At 36.9% G+C, this 13,807-nt stretch overlaps 1 protein-coding gene across 1 annotated transcript in view; it reads right to left on the reverse strand.

Moving 5' to 3' along the window:
* Positions 1 to 628: 628 nt before the first annotated feature.
* The window catches only part of Dbx2 (developing brain homeobox 2), a 45,456-nt gene continuing 32,277 nt past the window's right edge, over positions 629 to 13,807 (reverse strand). Inside the window, exons 3-4 of the mRNA XM_063254598.1 lie at positions 12,656 to 12,843; positions 629 to 3,383 (exon numbers count right to left, since the gene is read on the reverse strand). Coding sequence (XP_063110668.1) covers positions 3,054 to 3,383; positions 12,656 to 12,843 — 518 coding nt within the window. The 3' untranslated portion in view covers positions 629 to 3,053. The remainder of the gene's footprint in view (positions 3,384 to 12,655; positions 12,844 to 13,807) is intronic.

Here is a 13,807-nt window from a genome sequence, read left to right on the forward strand (position 1 = left end):
TCCACCAAAAAAATAGAGAATTCCTAGAGTTAATAACCAAATTGTGTAGCATAGCTGGCTACAATGTCCAAACAATAGTATTCCTGTACACAAACAACAAACTCACTGAGAAAAATTAGAAGAAATGGAAAGATATACCATCTAAAAAATGAAATACTTAGGAATCAATAACAAAGGAAGAATCTACATATTGAAAATTATGGCACTCTGAAAACAAAAAAAAATTATGAGTTTGCATAGTTACGGAAGCAGTGTGTTGCAAGCTTAGGAACAAAGAGGAAGAAGCTTCCTTATGCTAACGGCTAGCAAAGGTGGAAGGAATTTGCTGGCCATCAAGGATGCCTGGGTCATGTTGCACATCAAGGACTAGGGAGTACATTGCTTCTAAAAGGAATCATCAAAAAGGGGTGAAAGGAGCTGGAAAGAACAGTGTAGACTGAACAAACACATTTATGGTTTTATATTCTGAAAAGTGAGAAAGTGTACGAATCCTCTGAGTTGGGGTGGAAGGCATGGATGCTGAAGGACTGTGTATGTCTAAATCTGTGTTCATATTGAAAACTTGCTAGAAGGTATGACATAATCATGTGTGTGGAAACTCAGAATGAGAACCAGTGGACTAAACAAGTGGGTCCCCCCAGTAAAGCCATTTTATTACAAGGAAAATAGAGCTGTTATTCAGGCATGAATGATCATATCCTTCACAACTCCAGAATCACAGATCATTCCTAATCTGTTTATTTCTAAACCTAAATATTCATAAAGACTTAGGAGATAATTCTCACCACATATTCTTCATCTGCTTAAGTCTATTTGACAATTTCTTTTGAAAAACTTGCAATGTTTCAACCTTCAGTTACCTATGGTCCCAGTGTTAAATCAGAGCAGTATTTATGTAAAAAGATGACAACAAATATGCTAATACATAGTATCCTGACAGAAGATCATTTAAGCAACAATTATGATAGATTATTAGCCCATTTCTCCAACCTGGGTAATCACATGTCCTTGACAGGCTTCTCCCAAGTCTTAACTTATAATAATCAAGAAACACTTATTATATACAAGCACTTAATAATTTACTACTGTTTATGATTTATAATTCCTTTTCTTATACTTTAAAATCTCAGAGGAAAAAAATCTATTAAGAGGATGTAAAATATAACGTTTCTAAATTTCTTTAGCAAAATCTCACTGTAAATCCCAAAATGCATCTCTTATAAGACATCGGATAGCTATATGAGTATATACGCACCCCACAGGTTGGCAAGATTTCAAGCTTTGAAACTTGAACGTTAGGGGCCCAAATTCCATTTATTAACCTTATAATCTTGGAAAATCACCCCAACTATACTCTATGGTCTGAGTAACAGGAATCCTGACAGTAGAGTATTTCGTAGATCACAGGGTTACTGCTGTGGGGATTAAGTAAGTTAACCCACTATACACAACATTAAGTAAAGAAAATAAAGTATTGTAAGTCCTTCAAAAACAGGTTTTAAATTTAAATTGTCAGTAGATTCCTTTTCCCACTCCCCGTGAGACACTAAGGCAAACTTCTAAAGTGACTTTTAAGTAAAAGGATCATGTGATAGGCACTGGTTAACATATACTACTTCAAATTCCACTGATAAAAATAATTTCCCAAAATTGATTAAAATGATTATCCCATTTTATTTCTTTTTCGAATTGTGAAAGCTTCAAAGCCTATGGCTGAACAGGTTAGCAAGTTAGAAGCCACTCAACACAGTCTGCTAACAAAATGCCACATAATGAAGTTCTAGTAATGTTTCTTGTCCACAAATTAATGACAGCTTAATTCAACACTACATCATTTCCCTTTTCGGCTTCATTTCTTTCAAAATGAAACATAAGTTTTTCTCATACTTAGATTTAAAATTTCTGGATTAACTAAGCAAATTGTTACCAGAAATGTAAGTTTACTAATATATTGTTTTAGAGTAGTAAAAAAACATAAAACATCTGTGTGGTGTTTGTTAATATATAAAATAATCATAAATATAGTTTATGCCAACTAAGTGGAAAATTGAGCCTATAACTAAAAGTACAAACAGAAGTCATCGTAGATTCCATCAGTATTGTGTTTTTAAGTCCAACTGGGAACATTTTAAGAACTGTGACACCACGGCTTTCTTTATTCTTGGCCAGAGCTCCCACACTACTTTACACAGATGTTTTGTTTAGCCAACACCATATCTGAAGAAGTACTAAACTCAAATGTCTATCTCTAGGTGAGCCATGACCTCTACTTATCTGACAGGCGCTAAAGGGCATTCATTTTATTTTTGCAAAGGCTAGTGTAGGCCTATCCCTACAGAAAGAAGATCAAAAGATAATTATTAGTTAAATTGGTAACTCCCTTATTGGTGGCTTCATAAAGTCCTGAGACTTGGAAATTTAAAATATTAGTTACATTCAGAAATTCTGATTTTCTTGTTGGGACTATTTTAAACACACATATTCTGTGTATGTATCTAACTGTGGCTCATCTATTTAGGGTTTCTGAGCTATTAAAACTCACATAAGCTGGATAACAAAAGAAACCAGAAAATGTAGAATCTTTTAAAATGTATTCTTGTGGTATAGAAGTATAAACTAAAGTCCAAATTTTACATTATTTTAAAAAATAACATTTTGTCAATGATTTTTCTTCATAAAAATGAATTATCAATGCAAAATTTAAAGAGAAACTAGTTTCTACTACTGTATTTTAATGAATATTTACATATATACACACAGAGAGACACACGTATATACAAACACTCAGAGCAGGGCCTGAGCCAAAGCTTGCTCATATCCCTCTCAGTTCCAATGTACTATATCTCCTGGGAGATTCTACTCCATTTACAAATTAAGCCTGAGTCTAGGGCAAAATAAAAGAACACCGAAGTAGGTTTCCTAAAGCATTAGTTCATGCATCATTTCAAAGCTGATAGGTTCTAGGTATCAGTGAGGCACAAGCTAACTGGTTTTAGAGTCCAAACTCTACTGGTTAAGTGTTCTTTTAAATTCACTTGGAGGAATGCTTTCATTCAGACAGCTGTAGAAAGTATGTCTTTGTCTCCAACTTTTTCCTCAGAGCACAAATACAAGGCACCTTGCAGTGAATTTTCTTCTGGTGGCAGTGCCTGTGAACTTTCCTGGACTAGTCTTTCCACAGGTTCTGGAGAATTCTCCCCCCATCTTGGGCTTGAGTGTTGTTGGGAGACTTCCCATACTGACGGGCACGGAGTGAAACTCAGAGCAGATCGCGACAGGGGATCCTCTTGAAGGTTTACTTCTTGGATACACCTACTGGAGAGCACTTCCTTTTCTTTGGAATTCCGCCACTTCATCCTTCTGTTCTGAAACCAAATTTTCACCTATTGATAAAAACAATTGCACAAAATAATTACTTATTCCAGGTTATTTACTTAAGCTTTGTGTGTGTGTGTGTGTGTGTGTGTGTGTGTGTGTGTGTGTGTGTGTGATGCTGGGGATCAAACCCAGGGCCTCATTGCTTGGCAAGTGGTCTTCCACTGAGCTGTACCCCTAGCCATTTATTTTTTAAAATGCAATGGCTCCTACTATCTTTCCTATAAAATGTCTCATTAGAGAGGCAACTAGAAAGGTCCTGCAGCTCTCCACATGACTCCAGAAACATCTGAGAAAGTAATATAATATCCCCCAGCACACACTTCTAAAATGAACAACTATGGTAAACTACATTCCAAACTACGTTGGAAGTTGACTGTCCAAATCCAGAACCCAGACTCTTGTAACTACACAGACCTCATCAGGAACCTCCTAAAACTAAATTAAAAATATATTTTATAACAGTTTGATAGTGGAATTTATGCAGTTCCCATGTTTACATTAATCCTAGGATTTCTCAAACCACAGTTCCCCTGTTTAGATTAGTCCTAGGATTTATCAAACTAATTAGACTCAATAAATAAAATTAAATTGTAATATGCCAAAAGCACTTATGATGGCAGTTCCTGATTTGAACCATACTTTCCCTCAAAGCACCCATCTTTCTTAGTAGCCATCCTCTTAATGCACCAGGCATTCAGTTTTCCCTGAGCAGAAATCTTCCCAATTGATTTCCTGATATGCTGAGTACCAATCACATTCTCTTCCTGAATACTGTAATACCTTAAGTAATAATTTACATTTCTACTAAAATAAAACTGGGAAATACATTTTTTCTTTTTCTTTGGTTTTTCTATATATTTTGAAATATTTAAGTGCTATCTCAACAGGAGGAAAAACATGAAAAGAGTTTTCTCACAATGATTGTTAGGACAAACATATATATTGAGAGAAAAAACAAAAATAAAAAAATTTTAAAAATATAGATTAAGTAGCTAGCCAGAAAAATAAAACTATAAAAGTTTTAGAAGAAAATACAAGAGATCATCATATTTTGGTGCAGACAATAGTTTTGTTAAATATGTCATCAAACATTGAGGCCACAATGACAAAGACAGATCTGACTGCATAAAAATGAAAATTTCTATATAAACATGCATATTCTGAACATAGAAAAGCTACAAACTACCCAAAATAATTAGAAGCATGGAGTCAGAGATATTTGTTCAGTTAAAGTCAGAGCAGTATTATTTGCAATAGTAAAACTGTGGATATAATGAAATGTCCATCAACATATAGCTAAATAAATGTAGCATATCCATTTGGTCTGTTATTGTCTTAGGAAGTAAGTCCTGACACATGCTACTAGGTAAATAAACTCTGAAGATACAACATAAGACAGTCATAAGAAAGATGAATGCAATGATTTTACTCCTGAAAGTCTTAGAGAAACATGAAATACAATAGTAGTGGTCAAGGGATAAAAGGAGAGGGAAAGAAGTTACTGATTTTTGGACACGGAGTTTTAATTCTACAAGATGAAAAGGTTCTGGAGGTGGACAGCACTAAGTGATGGCCTCATAGGAAAGTGAATGTATTTAATGTCACTGAACCCTTTCAAAAAAAGGTTAAAATGGTAAATTTTATGGTATATATATTTACTATGATTTTGAAACCCAAATATCTATAACAGAAAAATTTACTCACCATATTAAAAGTGTTTTGATTAATATCCAAAATAACTGCTATATAGCAACAAAAAGACAATATGATAGAAAAAGATATGTCCATGAGGCCAATCTACAGACCAGAAATGGCCTTTACAGTGATTGGAATTTCTTAAGTTTCAACATTCAGGGAAAAAAACCCAGCAAATACCAAAAGTTAAGAACATTTTGTTTTGTTTCATTTTGGTTCATTTTGTTTTGTTTTTCTGAGCCAGGGTCTCACTGTGCAGTTCACTAAGGCCTTGAACTTGCTGTGTAGCTCAGGTTGGTCTCAAACTCAGCAATCTTCCTGCCTTTGCTTCCCAAGTAATGGGATTATAGGTATGTGCCACCAAACCTGGAACTGGAAACTTTTTTTTTAAAAAATGAGTAATTGATGAAATTTTAGTAAGAGTTACTCTTTGTTAATAAGAGTGAAAATGTATACAACAGTATGAAATTTGTATATAACTCAGTATGCAATAGAGTATAATTTCTGGAGACAAAATTTTAATCTATCACAATTTAAAATACATATACATTTTAACATGTAAATTCCATCCCCAATGGATTTGTTCCTAATCATAGAAAAAAATTTTTTTACAAAAATATTTTTAAAGAGCTTAAAGAAATTCAATAGAAATCCAGGTGTACTGGCCCATGACTGTAATTCTAGCACTTGGGAGGCTAAGATAGGAGAATCACTAAGAATATGAGACCAATCCAGGCTACACAGTGAGTCCAAGGCCAGCCTAGACTACACAGCGAGCTCTGTCCCCCCGCCAAAAAAAAGAAAAGAAAAGAAAAAGAAAAAGAATGAAATTCAACAGTAAAAAGTTAGAAGTAACTTCAAGTTGAGAGTGGCTAAATTGGGACTTCTGAGAGAACATGGCGGACAGATAACAGATACTACGGAGGCTCTCTGAAAGGCTTGGTTCAGAAGTCAGGAAGGGTGCGGAGTAAGGAGACATATAAGCAGGTGGAGATATGCTCTGCTGACTCAGGAACGAACTGGGCTGAGAGAAACCAACTTGGAATGCAGTCCTGGTGCTAAAACAGGAACAGAAAAGCCTCAGTGTGGAGGCTGGACCCCGCACCATTGGAAGCCGCAATTTGGGTTTCCCGCCGCGCGGCGACTGCCTCTACATCGGCTCAGCAAGGAGAGAGACGCACGGAAGCTCTGAGAACGGGAATCTGCGAACCGAGTCGAAAACAGGACGGGCAGGGAGGCGTGCACTGACTTGTGGTGAGGGGAGTGAGAGAAACTGACACTCTACCACAGTTTGACTCCAGCGGAGGACTTTCTGGGCCCGGGCAGTCCTGCCGGAGCAGGGCGCGGTGGCGACTCCAGCCACACATCCCCCTCTTGAGCGGGATTGGTGAAAAGTGCCTGGCCTGTGTGACGCTGCTGGCGGACCCGGGAGGCTGTCCCAACCCAGATCCCAGAGCCTGACGGTGGCCGGGAGGGGCGGGCCCCGCGTAGGCTGCCTGGTCCGTAACTCCCTGGTGCGCTGCGGTGGGCGGGAACACCTAACCGGCGCAATTCGATCAGGCTGTGGCTGACAGGGAGAGAAGCTGGGTCTCCTATATAAGCTTGCATATATAAGGAACAGAGAATATGGGAAAAGGCAGCAACAAGAAAGGCTCCTCGGCCCCCAATTCTGAGAAACAGGCAATAGCGGACACCACACCAATAGACATAAAGCGCCATATAGAGAGCCTCATAGATCAATTCAGGAATGAAGTTATCAATGACCTGAAGCTAGAAGTATGCAGAATAGTTAGAGAAATGCTAAGCACCACCCAAGAAAAACCAGATGGTGGAATGGAAGAACAGAAAAAGGGGGAAAATTGTTTGATGGAGAAAACAGAGAAAGCATAGAATATGTGAAGCAGGTTCAAAGGGACTACCAAGAAACTAAGAAGTCTGTCGAAGACTGGCATAACAGCTTGAAAGAAACTAAGGACAGACTATCTGAACTGGAGGGCAGACTTGTAATATGGGAGAATGGAATGAAAAACTTCTTAAAAATAACAAAGAAACAAACAGCAATAATACAAAGACCAGAAGATGATAAGAGGAGCCATAACTTAAGGATTAAGAACATAAAAGAAGAAGTAGGGACACAAACAAATGAACTACAAAAGCTACTCACAGAAATAATCCAGGAGAATTTTCCTAATTTAGCAAAAGGTAAAGATACTCAGATGTATGAGGCATACAGGACCCCAGCTACCTACAACCCAAACAGAGCAACACCCAGGCATATAATAATCAAAATTCCAGAAATTCAATACAAGAACAGAATATTAAAAGCTGTCAGAGACAAGAAACAGACCACTTACAAGGGAACACGCATCAGAATTACAGCAGATTTCTCTGCACAAACCATCAAATCACGAGCATGGGGGGAAATAATTCAAGCTTTGAAAGATAATAATCTTCAGCCAAGATTGAGATATCCTGCACAACTGTCCCTGGAAATTGATGGAAAAACAAGGTGCTTCCAGGATAAAGAGGAACTGGGGGAATTTGCAACCACCAATTCAACTCTACAGAGAGTATTGCAGGATATTCTAAAAAAAGAAAAATACAAAGAATCCAGAAATAGTGGTGGGGAGGCCACAACGAATGGAGCAGAGAACAAAATGAAGAAGACAAACTGACAGCTACTGACAGAAAAAGAGCTCAACAGAAATGAGGCAGAGAAGATTGGATGATAGGAACAGCTATTTTGGAGAAAGTGACATCTTAATAGGTAATACTGATTTAGTATCATCTTGTTTTGAAGTCTCATCTAGCTTTTGTTCTTCTGTCTCCAATGATCTAAATAGGTTGTATCTTATTGGATTTTATTATGTACGATAGTATAAGCAAAAACCTTTTAAAGACAAGGAGATTATACAGAAACCATTGTTCATTTTCTGTTAGTCGATTCTAAATACTCTGTAATGCTGTCATTCTCTTAAATGGTTTTACATTGTTTTGATATACTTAATGCTACAGTATACGAAGTTGTACTCAAGGATTTCAAGGAAAGAGACAATATGGTAACTACTTTTAGGTCAGGATTATCTGGTGGTGAAACACTATTCTGCTTAAATGGTTATGTTTTGATCTGCGCTGTTTCGCTGTTATGCCCTCTTTTATCTCAATCTCCACTCCATTATTTACTTTTTTATTTTTATCCTTTTAATTAAAGGAAAAAAATAGCAGGATATATTATAGTAACCCACTTTGACTTTCCATTATCTCGATTTAAAGCCCTGTATTACTCTCACCATCTTGTTTTTGACTGATGTTCCCCTATTCTGTTTTGCTGGATAGTATCAGGTTCGAAAGTTTAGGCATCAGCTGTGAAGATAATGAGATTCATTATAACGCCCATTCTCGTTGACTTTTATCTAATTTTGAAGACCTACAATGTCTCCAATGTTTTGGTTTTGTCGGTTTTATTCTTTACTGTTTTGTTCAATTATATTATAACTAATGATATAGGCAATTCTATTAGAGATAGCGGGAGGCATTATGGTAACCGTTGTTGATCACCTTGTATTATGTTTTTACATTATCTATTATGTCCACCCTTTTGACTTGACCGATTCTGTTCTGTTATGTCACATTTGGTTTTACTCTCTTCCAAAAAAGTAATAAGAACCGTGGGAACAATGAAACCCAAAATGTGTAATAGTCATTGTACAAAAGAGAGGAAAAGAAAGTGCTCTAAACTATATAACTGCATGTATATTTAAGTGTATAAGATAGAAAATGATATCACAGAGTTTTATTGGATCATTGAACAGAACTGTTTGCAGTATCATTGTTGGAATGTCCACTTTACAAGCTTTAATTTTGTGACTTGAACAATTATTTCTAAGATGACAATATGTAATCCATTAACTAGTGATTTCCTACTGTTTATTTTTTTCTGTAAATCTGTATAACTTGTACCCTTTCTCTGCTATTTTTTTCTTTTCTCCTTAAATAAAATTAAAAAAAGAGAGTGGCTAAATTATTTATGATACAACTACATAAGAATCCACAATGAGATACACACACACAAAAGAATGCAGTAGATTAATATGTACTGACACAGAAGAACCCATCCCATAATATTTGAATGAGGGGAACAAAGTACAAAACAATATGGACTGTCAGCATTATTGATAAATGACTGAAATGGGAACAATACATATGTCCACCATCGGTAGAATGGATTGTATTAAACCATGTAGTGGTAATACAATACGGCCATGAGGAAAAGCACTCTTACTGCCACATGCAACAACATGAAGAATATCACAAACATAATGTAAGCAACAGAAACCACATACAAAGGAATACATACACAAAGATTTAACTAATACAAAGCACAAAACAGGCTAACCTGAGCTATACAGTTAAAAGTCAGGATGATGGCTATCCTTGGTAGAAGTAGGTAATGACTAGGAAGTGATCTTTGGGGAGCTTCTGGCTTCTATTCCTGGAAGTCTGTACTGGGTTATAGAGATGATTTTTACTGTTTTTCAAGCAAAGCCAAAATATATGCACAGTACGACCCCCACTATTGTTTGAAAATATATACATGCAATTCTGCGTCTCAATCTCTTCGTTTATAAAATAGTGGTAATAAAAGTAGCTATCTCAAAGGATCTTTACATCAAACATAAGTGCACACAGCAAGCATCATGCAAGTGTTGGCATTATTGTGCACATACAACTCACATGTAAATTTATTTTTAAAATAATACATTATGCTTCAATAAATTTAAATGAGACATTTATATACAATACCAGTAAACAAGGTATTGGAAGTAAGCAAGATAAATTTTCATTTTTAACTTTACAAAGTGCACTTTTGTTTTAGCTTGCCACAACAAATATTATGAATTAATCATGAAATAAATAATACATGGAAATAAAATGCTAAATTACTTCTGAAATGTCCCATGAAATTTACTAAGACAAAAAACATTCACTCTGTGGCATTTTTATTTTAAAAGTGATATGATTAAAACTATGTTCCCATCTATAAAAACTAAAAGATAGCAAACAAGAAAAACACTGAACTTCTTTGAGATTATGATTATCTCCCCATAACTGTTTTTGAAGACATAGTTATGCATTTGGGGTTTAAGAGTAGTTTTACAGACACATAATATATATACTAGGACAGTTTTTCATACCTTTTCAGACGGAACCTAGCGACTTTCTTTCAACATCTACTTCAAATTATGAAGTTTCCCAACCAGAGCGTCCCCAGCCTCTGAAACCTGTTTATATATTCCCAACTATGTGACTTTTTATCTGTATCTGTGAGATCCATCACCCTCACTGGGCCCCTATAGCTCTTCTAAAGATCGGGCAATCCACTGCCAGGCTTCTTGAGAGTGTGCAAACCAGTCATAACGCTGTTCTCACCAGACAGATGCACTAATTAATGTAAGGTTCCAGAATAAAAGACAACTTTGAGAACTAGTACCTAACCCAGCAGGCAATACCCTCATGTTAGTATGTAGTCTTATATTGTTACCTAATTTTCATGAGTTTTCACTGGGTGTAGTTACTAGGGTGCAAAGAATGTGAACTCCTCAGTATTTACTAACATTTCCTCTTACTGCCCATTTAGTATAGTGTTTTACACATAACAGATCATCACAGAATAACTATTGATTTATCTGTTATATTCACAAAACTGCATATATAATGGAGACTTAATTTCAATAATTATTCTTGTTATTTTACTGAGGCACAATACAACCGACCAGTTAAGGCCATGGACTTACTAGTACCAATGAGGGAAAACAATCTAGATCAATTACCGTCTACCATACCACACCCTGAATCCTAAGACTCCCAAGAGCTGAAGGTGGGGAAGTGGATGGGGTAGACAGATCACTTCCCTGAAGGAAGAAAGGTTAAGAAGAGATTCTCACAATAATAACTAGTTTCAATAAAGTCCAAAGTTAAAACCAAGATCATCTGTAGTGGGGAACAACAGTAGAGCACTGTTAGGACAGAGTCTCTGATAGCCCTTCAGTTCTTTTACGCTAATTAGAAAATTCGGGTGAATACAGCTGCACTATTACAGTAACTTTGGATTTTACCAAATATTACAGCAAAGCCAGATTTATCAGTGACACAGAAAGCACAAGTGGCACATCAAAGAAATAGAGGGAAACAAGCTTTATTAAGCCGGCTGGCCCAGAGCAGTTACACACTCCAAATTCTGAGCCCTGAGTCTGAGTTAGGAGAGTAACTAAATAGAGTCTGTGGTAGCAAAGGGTAGGCAGAACAAAGGCAGTTACTCACAAGTGACAGGTTTACAACTCTAACCCATACGCGGCTTGGGCTGGATGGGGAGTGAGACAACAGACGGCTGTGAGACAGTTGGTATGGGAAGAGGAGGGTAAGATACAGAATCTGTGTAATCTTATGGTCAAACGATAAAACAAAGTCCTATAGCTTGTAATCTGAGGAACTACTTTAAAGACAACAATATGCAACATATTAACCATTGTTAATTTATTATCCTGTTTTGAAACTCTGAATCATTGTTTTTATTTTTGTTTACTTTTCTTTCTTTAAAATAAAAAATTTTTAAAAAAGAACAAAGTAAGAATGTAACATTATCTGACAGACAGGAATCCAGATTGAGTCCCTAGAGAGACGTGGGGACCCCTAGGGTCCCCAGGGTGGTCTATTTTTCCGTCTCAGAGCCAAGAACCATCAAGGCTTTTGGCCAGATGCCCTTCCTTGTACAATGGAAACCCTGTACTGCCGAATGTGGTGGCTCCAGGTTAAGGAGAACACAAGCCCAGAATCAAGATGGGACTTGTTTGAGAGCTAGGATGGGACTCCAGTTCTCAAAGAGTTTTGCTATATTTGACACTGGACTTACACTCTCTTCTCTACACTTCTTAATCTGGAAAATGGGCAAGATTATAGTACATGATGACTATAAGGAGGAAAATGTAAGGAGGAAAGTAAGGAGGAAAGTGTAAGGAGGAAGTAAGGAGGAAAATGTTAACACCTTACATCAAAAACCAGAGAGTCTCATTCTCAATTACATAAAATAGCAACAAGAAAGATAAATGCTACAAATGTGAAATGACTTAACTGTACATGGCATAGACTCACAGTGCCAAACACTGATACATATTAAAAGGTATCATTCATTCATGCTTTGATTTTTACATTAAAAATGAAGAAAAAGGAAAATTGGTTTCTGTATTTGAAGGAAATTATTTGGTCTGATTCTCTGTATATAGGGCAAAAAAAATACATCAAAAATTCCTCACTATGCTTTAAATGTTACATCTTTAGCATTTTTCTTCATTCTGGAAAAATCAGTCAGCCCAAAGACAAAAACCTAGAGCTCTTAGCAAACAGATCTACTTCCAAATAGGAATTATCAGAAATATTTCCACCCACTAAAAATTGTAAGAAGCATTTCAAGAATACCACAGAGTACAGCACCAAGCCCAATACAAGAAATATTTGCTAAATTAATGGATTCCATTATATTACTTTAAAAGTCAGGAGCAGGCGGTATCTTCCGATTCAATAGTACCTGTGATTCCTTTAGTCCCAAGTTGATGGCAAGTTTCTTTCGGTCTGTTTTGCTGATGTATTTCTGCTTCTGAAACATCTTTTCCAGAGCCTTCCTCTGGTCCTCTGAAAACACAGCTCTCCTTAAAATGCCCCTCCGAGCTTTGGAACTGGACTCCTGTGTCAGCAGAGGCAGCATGTTCTCTTCTCCTAGAGAGGTGGAGGGCACAAAAGTTCAGTCAGTGTTAGAAGTCTGTCTTTCCTGGGACAGTACAGTATCCTCCTCCTCTGTGCCATGACCAAACTCTCCTGTCTCATAATCTATGCACTTGAAGCACAGATTCTTAATCTTGTCTTGATTATGATAGGCTTGATCTGGTAAATGCTCCTTGCTCTGCAGAGTGAGAAGGGGAATACATTACAACTGCATTCCCCACTTCGTGTGCCATGGCAGAAAGCTCAAGGACCCAGGTGACAAAGAACCCGGGAAGAACATGTTATACATGATTTTGACACTCATTTTCCTATCTTCATTCATTTCTTCAAGTTTTTGAATATGTATCATACACCTGGCCCTCTGTTCAACACTGCACATTGAGAAATAAAACAGATAAGTTTTATTGCTTTCACTACCCATAAAATCTAGTAGAGGACATTTATTTAAATAACATTACAAGTGTGATGAAGTACAAGGTATTATCAGAAAGTATGGTTGATATTTAAATTTTTAAAATTTATTATAGTGAAAGATACCTATTGCCATTAATCCCCCTCAAAACATTCCCCCTTGCTTCAAACACACTTATTCCATAGTTCTGGCCACTTTCTGAAGCAGTTGTACAGGTCTTGTCTAGTCGTACTGCTGTGGCTGCCTTGATGACCTGAATCAATTCAAATCATTTATCCTTCCTGGTCATTTTGACTTTGAGAAAGAGCCAGAAGTTATGGTATCAGATGCAGTGAATAAGATGAGGACACATTATGTTTTTCTCTGACAAAAACTGCCATAAACATTTATTTAATGTGGTGTGATCAAAAATACAGTGACCTGCTCAATGGACCTAGGGGCTGCCAGGATCGTCAGCTTCACCCCCTCCTTGCTCCATGTCCTAGGGCCACTCTGATGGTTGGCATGAACAGCCCCCCACACCCTGCTCCATGGACCTAGGGGCCA

Source organism: Cavia porcellus, unplaced genomic scaffold (assembly GCF_034190915.1).
Source record: "Cavia porcellus strain 051 isolate PalLab524CR breed Dunkin Hartley unplaced genomic scaffold, mCavPor4.1 scaffold_8, whole genome shotgun sequence".
Classification (NCBI taxonomy): domain Eukaryota; kingdom Metazoa; phylum Chordata; class Mammalia; order Rodentia; family Caviidae; genus Cavia; species Cavia porcellus.